At 37.8% G+C, this 15478-nt stretch overlaps 1 protein-coding gene across 2 annotated transcripts in view; it reads right to left on the bottom strand.

Annotated features, from left to right (window-relative positions):
• Positions 1–2225: 2225 nt before the first annotated feature.
• The window catches only part of PPP3R1 (protein phosphatase 3 regulatory subunit B, alpha), a 66591-nt gene continuing 53338 nt past the window's right edge, over positions 2226–15478 (bottom strand). For both annotated transcript variants that reach the window (XM_070573849.1, XM_070573850.1), the window contains exons 3-6: positions 12696–12872; positions 11588–11647; positions 10234–10418; positions 2226–4486 (exon numbers count right to left, since the gene is read on the bottom strand). In XM_070573849.1, the coding sequence (XP_070429950.1) occupies positions 4439–4486; positions 10234–10418; positions 11588–11647; positions 12696–12872 (470 nt within the window). In that variant the 3' untranslated portion in view covers positions 2226–4438. The remainder of the gene's footprint in view (positions 4487–10233; positions 10419–11587; positions 11648–12695; positions 12873–15478) is intronic.

Here is a 15478-nt window from a genome sequence, read left to right as displayed (position 1 = left end):
AGTTTTCCTGCTCCCAAAGCCATGTTAAGATTGGGACATCATGCTTAAGGTTAGATTACTGAAAGTATACAGTGACAGTGTACATAACCATCCTACAACTTGCAAAATGCTTGTATTGTACAAATGTTTGTTACTTGGTCAAAGAAACTAGTAAATCTTGAGATTTGAGAGAGCAAAGACTTGCTAACTTGATCTGGTTAGCAGATCGATTTCTAATGCCCAAGGGAATTAAAAGGTTGAAGTAGCAATGGACTTTGGCTTAAATGTTTGCTAATGCAGGGAGAGATTTCTGACCATGTGGGAATTTTTGAAGAATAAGCATTAATAATTCAAGACATATATGACCTTGAACGCCATTTCTTTCTTTGTGGGCAAGTGCTGGAAACTATCCAGAAAGACTGAGGTTCTTTTTCTTACAATCTTTTTCTCCTCTTTTAAATTGTGGTTATATAATTTATCATTTTCACCATTTTGGAGTACACAGTTAAGTGGCATTAAGTACATTCCCATTGTTACATAACAACACCATCCATCTCCAGAACTTTATCTTTCCTAGTTGGAACTGTACCCATTAAACACTAACTCCCTATTTCCCCCTCCCGGCCCTTAGCAACCTCCATTCTACTTTGTCTCTATGAATTTGACAACTCCAGGAACTCATATAAGTAGAATGATACAATATTGTCCTTTTCTAACTGGCTTACTTTACTCAGCAAAGTATCTTCAAGGTTCATGCATGTTGTAGCATGTGTCAGAATTTCCTTCCTTTTGTGGATGAGTAATATTCCATTGTAACACCACATTTTGACTATTCATCTGTCACAGACACTTAGATTGCTTCTACCTTTTGGCTATTGTGAATAATGCTGCTATGAACATGAGTGTACAAATATCTATTTGAGTTCCTGCTTTCACTTCTCTTGGGTACATACCCAGAAGTGGAATTGCTGGATCACGATAATTCAGTTTAATTTTTTTGAGGAATCACTATGCCATTTTCCACAGTGAGTACACCATTTGACATTCCCACTAGCAATGCACTAGGGTTCCAATTTCTCCACATCCTCGCCAAGACCTTTTTTTGGTAACAGCCATGCTAATAAGTATGAAATGCTATCTGGTGGCTTTGATTTGCATTTCCATAATGACTAGTACTGTTGAGCAACTTTTCATGTGCTATCGGCCATTTCACATGCTGTTTGGAGAAATGTCTATTCAAGTCCTTTGCCCATTTTTAATCAGGTTTTTTTTTTTGTTGATTGTAGTTATATATTCTGGATAGAACTCTTATCAGATACATGATTTACAAATGTTATCTTCCATTCTGTGGGTTGCCTTTTCTCTCTACTGAGTCATCTTTTCTGCTCTTGAGAGCATTACAACTAGGTAAAGAAAGGGAGACCTGGAGCTTAAAGGGATCTGTTGGTTTAGGCTTAACGAATGTCCACTCCTAGGATAGTCCAAGGAGCCAGAGTCCAGTGGATGGTATCTTATAACCAGTGCATACCTGACAATATGAGTGTTCTGGGTACCAAACGCCCCTAACAGCCCATAACTTATCTGGGCCATGTATGTCATTTACCTGCCACAAGTATGTCAAGTGCTTCTTATTACAGTGCTAGGCATATGTAGTAGGAACTCTACAAAGTTGAATGAAAGTCAAGTGGTTGAATGTCTAAAAAAAATACTTTTACCTTTTATGAAGAGTGACAAAGTACTGAATAGAATTTATTATAGAATCACCACCTGTATAGACAGGGTGTCTCCTATTACCTAATTCATTTATTGAGCAAACAGAGTTAGGCAGAATAATGGAAAACTGAGGATATCGGTGACCAAGGGACAGAAATCATTGCCCTTGTGGAGCTTTTTCATTCATTTTATTTCAATAACTGGGGAACCAAATAATATAAAATACATACATTATGTCAAAAGAGGTTAAATGCTCTGGAAGAAGAGAAGAGAGTCGGGTAAAGGAGACCCAGTGTATTCGTATGTTTAAACAGGGTGGCCAGGCGAGTTCCTGTTGGGCTAGGACAGACCTGAACAAAGACTTGGAGGCATTAGCTGGGGGACATCTGGCGCGGGAAGAGAGAGTGCAAAGGCCTGGAGCAGCAGCCAGCCACAGGCTCCAGGAACCACAGGGAGGCCAAGGGGGCTGGAAGCGGAGGGGTGAGTGGTAAAGGAATGAGATAGGGCTTTGCAGGTCGTTGTAATGACTCGTGTTTTTACCCAGTGATAAAGCAGATTTATTTTTACTTATGGCTTATAATCAAACATCAATTTATAAGAGTTTTTTAAAACATCCAAAAGAATGAAAATATCTAATGGCTGTGAAAGCCCAAAGACCGCTGTGAATACAGTCAAGCAAGTTTCAAATATTTTATTTTCTTATTCATACAGTATGAAGTTTTCTAAAGATCCCACAACATGATGTTTCATGCAGAAGAAAAACTAAACATTCAACATAAACCACCCCCTCCCCCACCCACACACTAAAAAAAAAAAAGGAAAAGGAAAAAACCCTCATTCCCCAGTAAGGAAATAATGTTTGCACTATTTTTCTGTAACGCCAGCCAAGATATGCACAAGCAAGAGAAATAGAAAGCATTTGCTAAAATATTCGTAACAAATACTTATGTACAAAAATTCACAAAAGACTAGTTCCCCCTTGAAGCGGAGCACATGGCAGTTGACACTGGAGCAGATCAAACCACTGGCTGGGATTATAAGCCACGTACTGATCCAGAGGAAGAAAGTTACATGTAGTGGAGATTTTCAGTTTGAACATTAACATTTCCAAAGTTTGGCAACATTATCTTTTTAAATTATGCAAATTATGTAAACAAGAGGTACATTTTAAATCGATCTACATGCAAACTCCACGTCATGCAAGGACACCAAGCACCGGGACTTTTCTCTCACAGACAGAGCCCATGATGTGCAGCACTTAGTTGAAGGAACAGCGATGGAGGCAGGTGCGCCCAATTCCAGACTCATTCACCTGGATTCCACCTGCCCTTCCCACTCATGATTATAAAACCAGTTTTCGTAGAAAAACTATATAGGGAAAGACTACTGTCCTAGAAAGCTAACCAAAATGTCTTCTTCCAGCCAACAGTACCTTTGCAGAGAAGGGAAGGGATAACAGCAAGTGGTGGAACATGATACACTACTTTTATATCACACAAATTTATTAAGTTGTCATCCATTACAAATATGGGCAAATCAAGGAAGAAAACCATCATGCACTCTCTATGCCTTGTGGTAAAGAAATTTAAGATAAAATTTTGCTCTTCTGTGGCATATACAGATTAGTGAGATTTCTCCCATTTAAATCACAAATATATGTGGGTGTTCAGATACATGCACATTAAATATCACCAGTTTTTTAGATTAGCTGCAAGTCTTTTGAAACACAGAAGGGAAATTTATGATTTAAACATAAGTTTAATGACAAATTATTTACCCATGTAATAAGACAAACGGATATCCTAAGCAGTTACATGATTACTTCAGGTACTCTTCATTAAGTAATGTCTAAGATAAATCATGATTGCTTTATATAGCTTCTGGCCTTTATGTATAAAATCACAACTGATAACTTACATTTATTCAGGGACATTTAATAAATGTAATGGCTCCTAGTTACCAAGTAACAATGAAGCAGCCATAAGCTTTGTGCAGTTACGATACGAACACGAGAATGAGCTCTTGGCAGTAGCACTGAACTATACTTTCTCCTCAAGCAGAGATGTAGTGAGAGCTGCTCAGCAATGAGACGCAGTCCCTGGAAATATATTGATAGGTATAAATAAAGCTACAAACTCCTTTGTTACAAAAATGTAATTAAGGGAAATAATAGGACATTAACAAATGCTTTGTCGATCTCTCAAAGGAGAAAGCACAGGAAAAGGAAAATAGCTGGCCTAATACCCGGCTCAAATCGTACAATCTTCTATCTATATATAAAACTGTGTGAAATAAAAGTAAGGATGCTTTATGTTCTGCTTGGCACTTTTGTACTCTATCATTTTGTTTCTGAATCAAGTATATTAAATTAAAGCCAACCTACTACACATACAGAAAGCTACATATATCTATATATAAATATTTACATATGTATATATAGATACTTTCTTGTTATAAAAGATGAAGAAAAATAAATTAAAAAGCCAACCCCTTCCCTTTCTTCACCACATTGATATGCTCTTTTCCTGCTGCTGTCCTTCAGACTTTAAAGTGCTACACCGAGTTATTGAGAGAATCAGAGTTCAATAACACTTAGTTGGCTTCATGAGGCTCGTGTTGGAAAATGTGGCTTCACAGAGAAAAATACTTCCATTTAAATACACAGAGAGCATTGCTGGACGTCTTGAGCAGATCTTCAGAGATGGAGAAGAAAGCAAAAGTGTTGGGTGGTACTCTTTAAAAAGAGTCACACATCTACCACCATCTTTTTGTGGATATCTAGGCCACCTACAACCTGCAAGAGACCGGAACAAATCAAGCTTAACCAAGTTCGAGAAACTCCTTTTTACTAGTCTAACTGCACTATCAAAACCACAATTTAAAAAACAAACTATTTTAACCATTTTCAGAAGCTGTTTTTTTTTTAAAGTTGTGTTGCCTCTGGTTAGAATTTTCACTGCTTCTTTCTCCCAGGATAACAGGCATTTTTTTGTGTTCTAGCACAAGGGTTGGTAAACTTATTCTGTAAAGGGCCAAACAGTCAATATTTTAGGCTTTGCAGGCCACATATAATTTCTCTTGCATTTTCTTCTTCCACTTTTTTTTAACACTGAAAATGTAAAAAACTGTTCTTAGCTCAAAGACATACAAACAGGCCGTGGGCAGGATCTGGCCCCCTCTGTGGTTTGCCAACCCCTACTTTAGTAGTTTAATATTAAATGATAACTAGATGTTGCCATAAAAATCGTCCTCAAAAACCAAATATCCGCTTCACTGTCAGTCTATTCTAGAAGGTATTAAAAAGTACCAAACAAATAAAATTTTCGGCACATTATTTTCCTGGAGTCGAACACATGTAGAGTTGTTACAGACATCTCAGTGAACTGACATGGTAATTTAAAAGTGTAATTATCTGTATTATTATTTGAGGGATAAATTTTACTAAGTATAACCTACATAGAGAAAGTGCCCATGTCCTAAGTGTTCAGAGCCTGGTGAATTTTGAGTGAATACCCAAGCAACCAGCACCCAGACCATCAGCAGGCCTCTTCCGCCCGCCTCCAGCGCCAGCCATCCTCCTCCTCCGGCCCCACCACACACAGAGAGGTAACCACTACCGTGCCTTTAACATCATAGATTAGTTCAGTTTGTTTTTATACATTTTATAAATAAAACCTTTTGTGTCTGGCTTGTTTCACTCAATACTGTCTGTGAGATTAATCCATGTTGTTTGGTATAGGTGCATCTGCATTATTTTTTAATTTAGACTTTTTTTTTATTATTTGAAACATAAAGCTTCACCAGCCAATTAGTTCTACAACTTCTGCCACAGAAACAGCACTACGCTACCCTGTCTCATTCTCTATTTCCTTTCACCTAGAGGCCATCACTTACAACTTTCAGCTGATTGTCGGTATTTACCTACAGGTCTCCAAGCAACATTCCTACACCGCCTTTTCTTGGATTTAAAGTCGAGAGCAGTACCCACTGACTTGACACCACGGACCTGAAGATTCAGCTCTTTCACATACACCTCTCCCAACTATCAGCAGCCCCATGTACTTCCACTGCCACCCTTTCCAAGTTGAGTCATAGCTTTATTTTGATTAGACAAAAATTCAGCTATTTAACTATGACTTATATAAAATACTACTTACAGCAGCACAGAATCACATACTATGATTATTTTTTCTTTCCTGCACATTTGTTTTGCCAGTTAATAATTATCTGATTTTTTCCTTTGCTGGGTGTTCTATACATTTATCACTAATTCAAACCCAAACTTTTGTTCTAAATACAAAACATATTATGTAACGCTATCAATTTTATTGTCTTGAAATCACTCCCAGAGCTTTCCCACCTGCTCCAATCGAGGCCTGTCATCTCTGGATCTCCCTTAACCATCATCCTGGAGATCTTCTCTCTCATGTTGGATCGGCTTCCTGGATCCCACTTTATCTTCCTATTTCATTTACAACCTTATTACAGTGGGAACACATCCTCCTGTAGTTTCCAAAAGAGGAGGGTCTTGCATACCTGAAAATGTCTTTATTCTTCCATCTAGTTTAACTGAGTTGGTACAGAATTCTAGTTTGGAAATAACTCTCTCTCATAGTGAAGGCAACGCTCCACTGTCTTGTAGTTTCCGGCTCTTCGACTGGGCAATCTGCTGCCATTCTGACTCTTGAGTCTCTGCATGAAACCCCTCTCCCCGCCCTTCCACCTCAGCTGTTTGGAGTCTGCGGAACCATCACTTTGTTCCCACTGTTTAAAAATTTCACGACAACGTGACTAGGTCTACATCATTTTTATATACTACACTAGGCTGCTGAATAAGTCCTTCCAGTCAGGAAACACGTTACTTTTGATTTATTACTTTCTGATTCATTTTTGATGATTTCCTTCCTTCTATGTGCTTTCTGGAAGGCCCGGCATTCAGGTGTTAGACCTCCTAGAATGGATCTCTAAATTTCCAAAAGCTCTTTTATATATTATCCAATTTTTGTTTCAAGGATTCAATATATTACATCCCTGAGGATAATAATGACAGAATTTTGTTTTACTTTTAAAGTTTTTACTAGCCATGTATAAAACCTGTGTCTCTGCACTTCTTTTCTGGGGTTGGCTTCATCTTTACATTCCGAAATCTTACAAGTTTTCCTCTCATGTCTGCTGATCCTTGGTGCTCTGCTTCTGTGGAAAGGGCACTGCACATGGTGGGGCTGTTGACTGTGGGCTATACTTTTGAGCGACGTGCTAAGACCACTGCTTTGGAGGTATCCGATTTCCCAGAGAGGGCTCTCTTCCCGTCTCCTGACTGGACGGTATATAAACCTAGCTGCCAGAAAGCCAGATCAGCGAAGAAGGCTGGAGGCGTCAAAATGCAAATATGGTTATCTTCACTTAATTCCCCAACACACACGCAGCCCCGTCTATGCAGCCCCGTCTATGCCTCATGTTTCCCAGCCTAGAGACTCTGCTTCACTCTCTCCAACCTCCCACTGACGTGCCGCAGAGTCTGAACAGAGTGGGGAAGGAGAGCCAGTGTTCTGCTTCTTCGACAGACTTGAAGCAAGTCTCCTGTTTTAGGCCTCACCTTCACCCCTACTTTCGGTTATCTTGTGCCACCAATTTCTGAGCCTTTCAGGATTCTGCAATCAAAAACTAGTTTGCTTCTCAGCTTTCCAAGCTGACAGCTGAGATTTCATTCTTCCTCCTGTCAGCTAAGTCGCTTTAGTTACTTATAAGTTGCCAAAGTGAGCTGCTATCCTCTCTGCTGTTTACTTTTGTCCTTGGTGGTTCATAACTTTTTTTTTTTTTTTTAAAGATTTTTTCCTTTTTCTCCCCAAAGCCCCCCGGCACATAGTTGTATATTCTTCGTTGTGGGTCCTTCTAGTTGTGGCATGTGGGACGCTGCCTCAGCGTGGTTTGATGAGCACTATCGTGTCCGCGCCCAGGATTTGAACCAACGAAACACTGGGCCGCCTGCAGCGGAGCGCGCGAACTTAACCGCTCGGCCACGGGGCCAGCCCCCATAACTTTTTCTTTTTAATATGTTAAATTTCATCAGCATTTTGGGAGGAAGCAAAAATAAATACGTGTGTTCAATTCACCAACTTTAATCCTGTCACTCATCATTTGTAAGTTTTATTTGTATATGTTAACTATTCTGAAAATTTTAAAGTAGGTACATATAGTATGTGATCTTTTAAAATAACTTTTCCCATCTCGTTCACTGTTACGGCTCAAGAAATCAGAATAAAAAGAAGTCAATGAAGCCCAAGTTATGGGTTTGATCAATGTTTAGGAAAGTTGGTTTAAAACACAAAATAAACATTTTTCTTTAATTACTGGACGACGCCCCTCAAAAATACAAGTAAAAGTAATTTATCACAAATATTGGAAAATGGACCCAAAGCTTAGCATATGTGTTCAGTGTAAATAGCATTATTTCTATACCCAAAGATGTATTTTAATTTCCTTCTACTGACAGGTGATCTATATGTAATTTTAAGTTACATTTTATATTTACTAAATACAAATGGTCTTCTTTTATACACCTCCTTTCCACATCACTCCAGCCAAGAGTTTTCCATTTTGTTTTGTTCCCTCATGTGTTAGGCTTTCTTCTTTTCTTTCCTTTTGAAAACTGGCTGCTATCTATGACCAATGCCACTCCACAGGAGTCCGTCAGTGATCTTTGGCAATGGTGAAGGAGGAACGGAAGGGAGAACAAACACCTGAAGCAGCACCAACTGACAACAGATCAAAGTTTCAAGTCTCAAGCCTAACGCCCTTCCAGAAGACCCAGCCTAACGCCCTTCCAGAAGACCCAGCCTAACGCCCTTCCAGAAGAACCAGCCTAACGCCCTTCCAGAAGAACCAGCCTAACGCCCTTCCAGAAGAACCAGCCTAACGCCCTTCCAGAAGAACCAGCCTAACGCCCTTCCAGAAGAACCAGCCTAACTCCCTTCCAGAAGAACCAGCCTAACACCCTTCCAGAAGAACCAGCCTAAGTCCCTTCCAGAAGACCCAGCCTAACGCCCTTCCAGAAGAACCACCCTAACGCCCTTCCAGAAGAACCAGCCTAACGCCCTTCCAGAAGAACCAGCCTAACTCCCTTCCAGAAGAACCAGCCTCCAAACCACCCCTTCCAGAAGAACCAGCCTAACTACCGCCTTTCCAGAAGACCCAGCCTAACGCCCTTCCAGAAGACCCAGCCTAACGCCCTTCCAGAAGACCCAGCCTGTTCTTTAAACTAGAGCACCACCCAACTTTTCAAAACAAAATGCAAAGACAATAATTCCCTTGAGATGAAGGAAGATACTTAGGAGAACGTGAACTTCTACTGAAAATGCCAAGGAGCCACACTCAGTCCTTAGATAATGCACAGCCAGGGCCATTTGCTTTTCCTTCTGTGGTCTAAATAAAAAACGAAAACAAAGGGAGGAGGGAACTCTTCCTATAGAAGCATCCAGTCATAACTGAAAAACTTCCAAACTTTTCTTTGTTATCTTTGCCTCTCCTCTGGATCCTCCACTATCTCTAGCTTGCAGTTAAACTCCTTACAGCACATCAAAAAGTTCACGTCTCCGCGTTAGGGGCAGAAGGAGAGAGGAGAAGCTGAGTGGCTGTGTTCCTGTTTGGAAGCAACGAGCGGTAGCAAATCCCTGAATCTAGTGTAGAAGGGGAGTAAACTGGAGGCTAAGCTGTTGCCCCAGTTTCCACCTAGAGTTAGTTTTCTGGGGATCCTCATAACCGTAGTCCTCCCGCCTCTGCAGAGCCCTTGCCCCAAAACACACAAACTACCCATAAATAGTTTGGAAAATGAGGGGATTAAAAAAAAGAAAAAAACCTACCATTTACACTGCCTAGCTGGTGAGTTTAAGACGGACAGGGACTCGATTCTGTTTTCCTTATGAAACCAACCTTCTGGATACCTAGCTGAAACTCATGAACACATATTTCCCACAGATGTATTTTCAAACTTTTTTTTTTTTTTTTTTTTTGGTGAGGAAAATTGGCCCTGAGCTAACATCCATTGCCAATCTTCCTCTTTTTGCCTGACCTAACCTCTGTGCCAACCTTCCTCTATTTTGCATGTGGGATGCCTCCAAAGCATGGCTTGATGAGCAGTGTCTAGGTCTGCACCTGGGATCCAAACCTGCAAACCCCAGGCCACCAAAGCAGAGCGTGCAAACTTACCACTTCACCACCAGGCCGACCCCTCAAACATTTATTTTTAAATGAACCTTAAGAATGTAACCTAGTTGTAATTTGGAGGGCTACTAACAATAAGTGAAAGTGACTAGTACAATTCTTGCAGCATTTTATCAATCACTAAAAATATTAATTTTTGAGAATAATAACTAATTGTTAATTATTAACAATTAACATTTCAAAACTTGGAATATAGGGCAATTAGGCAAAATCAAATATATAAATTTCTAGTGCAAAATAACTATAAGGAATTCTATTATGTGGTTTTTTTAAATGTTTTAAAAATATAATTAATGAAGAACAGAGCTCTTTTGTACTTACAGCACAGAATTCTTCAAAGGATATTCTTCCATCTCCATCTTTATCTGCATTTATTATGGTTTTGTCTACAATTTGCTGTAACTGTGTATCTTTCAGATTGTTCCCCACCATCATCTTCAGCACCTGGAAGAGTTCCCCATTGGAAATATAGCCATCTTTATCCATGTCATAGATACGGAAAGCAACTAAAAAAAGAGTAAGGAAAATCAATGGCAATTATAAGGCAATCACAAGTGAATACTTTCAACGAGAAAGAAAACAATTAAGTTGCCAAGCATCTAAACTTGTAACTATGAGGATGGCTCCTTTCTACATATAGATGTTGCCTTTAGGTGCAGTCTAACATGGTTTGTTAAGCGTGCCGGGGCCAATTAGTGTAGTCTAGGACAAGTTACTTAACCCTGCTAGGCTTCAGTTTCTGCAGTATAAAAGTGGGGCTAGGGGCCGGCCCAGTGGCACAGCAGTTAAGTGCCCACGTTCCACTTCGGTGGCCTGGGCTCCGCCGGTTCGGATCCTGGGTGTGGATCTCTGCACTGCTTATCAAGCCATGCTGTGACAGGCGTCCCACACATAAAGTAGAGGAAGATGGGCACAGATGTTAGCTCAGGGCTAGTCTTTCTCAGCAAAAAGAGGATTGGCAGCAGATATTAGCTGAGGGCTAATCTTCCTCAAAAAAAAAAAAAATTAAAAAACAAAGATTTAAAAAAAAAACTGGGGCTAATAACAGTTCCAACCTCCCAGGTTCTTCAGAGTACTGAATGAGATAACACATGTGAATTGCTTAGAACAGTGTCTGATGCACGGCAAAAACTCAATAAAAGAGCGATTGCTATTAATATTACTCTCCTCTGTAAAGGATGTTTGCATATGTTCTGTGCCTCAGAGAACTCTTGTTGAATAAAATGTCTCTCTAGTTAAGAGTTAAATAATTTTAAAAGGTATCAGATATTCCCTGTAATAGAGGCTGCCTATATAGACCAAAGGGGTGGACTTCCAGCTAAATATTTCTGAATACAATGTGTACAAACTAAGTCAACCTAGAACATTAGAACATTTCTTCCCACTTTCATCAAAAAATCTCTTATTCAAGACATGAGGTTTATACGGCTGTTTTCAGTAGAAGGAAAGTCTATTTTCTCTCTATCCAACTAAAAAGCAAGAAAGACACACTGTTAAAAAATACTAGTTGCAAATGTCCTAAAAGGATTTTCTCCAGAATGTAAAACTTCTGTGATGTGTATTAAGGATCTAGAATAAAAGATATCTTTTAAAATATGTTAAAAAGAGGTTATAATGCAGTATGGGGTAGGGTGGCATAAGAGGGAAAATGAACTCAATGAAGAAAAATACTTACACCTCAACTTCTGTTCCTTATCTCCTTTGACACTGAACTGAGAGACCCCCTCAATGAATTCTGAATAAGAATAGAAAATGTTTACAAATCAGAAGTTTTCACTTTTTACACAGAAAAAAATATATACCCAACACACGCAAAAATCTTACCCACAAAAGGATATTTTCTTGCTGCAAAACAAAATATTACTAGCAGTATTTAAAACTGAAAGTGCCAAATTTGAAACTTCCAACAAACAAGGTTTTATACATATATTTTTTGATTTGAACTTGGAGTTCTCTAAGGTCAAATCAATTTGAATATTTATTAAGTACCACAGAGCATAACACTCAAAAATATATGCTTTAAGATATTTAACTCTTTCTTCTTGAACTATGACTAAAAAAGGGGGGCCTTACAAAAAAGACAATACATTGTTTTGCCAGAATAAAAATAATTTTGGATATTTGGTTCCGAAATTCAGAATCATTTAAATAAACTCTTGAAAGTTTCATGAAAATGATTTTTCTTCACTGCATTCTAAACACTAAATCATAATCAGTTTTAGCTCCCTTCACTTATAATTCAGTTCCTAAAACTAAAATAACAAAATTTTTTTATGATTCCCCAGTGAAACGAAATATTTGAAGTAGAGAATCAAATATAAAATTATCATGTTAATATTAGCAAAAGCACTACTGTCTTTGCAAAATCTCGATTAACTAAAATAAACTAATCCTTTCCACGATAACGCTCATCCTTATTACTACAGCTTATTTTTTATTGCTGACTTAGTATTAAGTCTCATTCTTTAAAAAACGGTTTTCAAAAATGCAGTTTCTAAGTTTCCCTAAAGTGAGACTAATATTCTAAAAACAAAGTTACTAAATCTCTTTTTAGATTACATTCAAGGACAATCTGATCATTTATGAACCAAAAAGTAGAAGATCCTAGTTCATTAAGGTTCATATACCACAGATTTTGAGATTTTAACAATCTATTATTATAAGATCACCAATAAAATAAAGACGTGTAAGAAAAACTAAATTTTTCAGACATTTTCATACAAAGATCTGTAAGAGTACTCATAAATTACCTAACCCATGATGTCAAAAAACTACTTTCTTACCTTTAAAGTCTACTTCTCCATTCCCGTCTGTGTCGAATATATCTATTACTCGTTGTACTAAAGGATTCTGTTGTAACTCAGGCAGAGACATGAATTCTTCCACACTCAAAGAACCAGAATTGTCCAAATCAAGCTTCTTAAACCTCTTTCCTAGCCTTTTAATTTCATCAGCATCAACTAAAAGCAAACAAAAACAGACAGCAAGATTTACAAAATGATTTTATGGTAATTATAGGGAAAGAATCCAGCAGTTCGCCAATGGTTTAATTTCCAATTTAATTAAAAGAGTATACATACTGTTAACTAACTGTTTATAACCGAGAAAGTACATCATAAATATTTTTATTTGGTTACCTTTTTGTTTGCCAGCACCTGCCATTACACACAATCAACTGTATGCTGAGTACCAAGAAATTACAGGATTGCCAATGCTAAGCTGATCAAGGAAGTCAGGTGGTTCCTCCTAGGCAGGCTAAATCACTCTCTGTTCTGAACCAAAGCACCTTGACTTTCACTTATATTCTTAAATTTTAATTTACTTTATTTCTAATAGTTCATGGTTCGAAGTTTGAACATGGTTCGAGGTTCAAAGCCTCTCTCCCACGCTACCCTGTAGAGAACCAACTCCCCTCGGTGGAAGCAATGTTGCCAGTTTCTTGGATATTCTTCCAGAGATAGTCTTTGCATGTACGAGCAAATAAAACACAGCTTTTACTTTCTTTAAACAAAAGAGTCCAGCTAACAAAATTCACTTTTCAATGTTTTAAAGACAAAAAAATAACTAAACAACTTAAGAAATGTTTGCATTAGTTTGTAGTTACTCAATAAAAATAATGCAGTGTCAGGCCTCTTACAGTATGCATTCTTGAAAAAGGTTTTTCTTTATTTTCTTCTAAATTACATTACTGCTTTCATTCCTTTAAAAAATCAGACTAATTCATATAAAAACTTCTGATCATGGATTAATAGAAATAACACAAATATATAAAAAAATTAAATACAATCATCAACTTTTTAAAAGAAAATTAACAAGTCAAATGTTATAGTGCCCATGAGTATACATGTATTATTGCCCACAATATTAGAGACTGAGACTGCAAACTGTTTTGAAAGTCCAAATATATGGCATCCTCATTATAACAGCTTAAAGTATATATTTTTAAAATATAAAATTACGTTAAAATGGAATAAGAAATATAATTATCTGCACTACTAAAGTAGAGACTGCACAACTACAAGATGTTGCTCTAATATGAAATAGTTCATATGCAACTGATAAAAGGGAGCAATGTAAGGAGAGCCAAGAAATGTCACTGCTTCACAGGGATTTTTCCTGGTATGTTATGAAGACATCAGGGGCAAATTTTCTCAAACTAAAGAGAAAAGTCTTAATAAAATAAGAAAACCTCAAAAAAAAAAAAAAAAGGTGAAAACAACAAATGCCTTCCTTCAGAGAAAATAACAGCAAGTTCAGTGGCTTCAAGAACCCCGAGGCTTTCCAATACTGTCACCTGGTGAAAACTAAGGGTGCAAAGGAATAAGCTGCAAAGAAAATTTCTCCTGCCTATCACCTCTCCCTCCCACTGCTCCCTAAAAAAGCAAAAGGTGACTATACACCCTGGCTCATTATTTTTCACAAAATCACTTTCTAGTGAAGCAGATGCCCTCAAGACTCCGTACCTCAAAACAGGAAGCACGAGCCCCAGTTTAAGCCTAATAAGTAAACGGCTATGTGCTTAGTATAAATGCCAGAGGTAATCTGTGCCATTATTGTTTCTGTTAGTACTTGTTACAAAGCTGCATCATGAGTGCTGTACCCTACAGATATTTTTCCTAGACGTGATTTTGCAGCATGTGAGGTCTTCCAGGAATGCATATATTGTATTATAGCAAAAGTGTCTTTATATTAATGTAATGATTCATCTAAACACCACTTCAAACAGCAAAATACCCATATATATTTTTTTCAAAACATACACTTCATGAACACATCAACTGCATAGAGCATTTTACATTAAAGAATATTCCTTCTTTAATGGAACAGATGGTAAAAGCAAGCTGTTCAAATAAACATTATTTTCCAATTTTCCATGATGAAATTAGATACTCTTACTCTTGGAAGGAAAAACTTAATAAATTAAGTCCCACAAATGCTTTTCATTTACTTATTTACACGTCTCTCCCACCTCAGAGCAGAGTCTGTGACTTTTTCATTGGTGTTCTGTACACTGCATACAACAGGTGCTCAATATATCTTTTAAAAAAGTACTAATTTTAAGTGTTTCAGATTTAAAACTTATTGATCAAAATGCCATCAGTAAAGTAAAACTCTACTTATCTAACCAGAACAGTTTCTCAAAGTTCAGATTTTGCTGAAGGCTTACCCTCTCCATGCTTGCCTTAATCTTACATACCTACCAAGGATCAGTTAACTAGTTTTTTCTGGCAATCTTGAGTTTTGCCTTAGTTTACAATCACAGACCAAGAAGGTGATGAGGAAATTAAATATAATAGATCACTAAGGTAGACTACGAGTGGAAAAGGAAAGACAGTGTCTCCACAAACAGTACCTGGACGAATCAGGATCATTTCATTTAGCAACAGCTATAGAGTGTGTCATTAATGGAAAAGAGGGAAGGGAGAAACAGAGTGCCATAATATTTATGGACACTACCTGTTAGAGTCCATTTATTGAGGCTGGGACATGAATAACAGCTTAGAAAGTTCCATTATGAAACTGAAACTGAGGTGCTTGAAGGCTTAAACCCCACTAATCCAGAAGA

The sequence above is a fragment of the Equus przewalskii genome, chromosome 14 (genome assembly GCF_037783145.1).
Source record: "Equus przewalskii isolate Varuska chromosome 14, EquPr2, whole genome shotgun sequence".
In the NCBI taxonomy this organism is placed as follows: Eukaryota; Metazoa; Chordata; class Mammalia; order Perissodactyla; family Equidae; genus Equus; species Equus przewalskii.
This window is presented reverse-complemented; position numbering and strand designations above follow the sequence as displayed.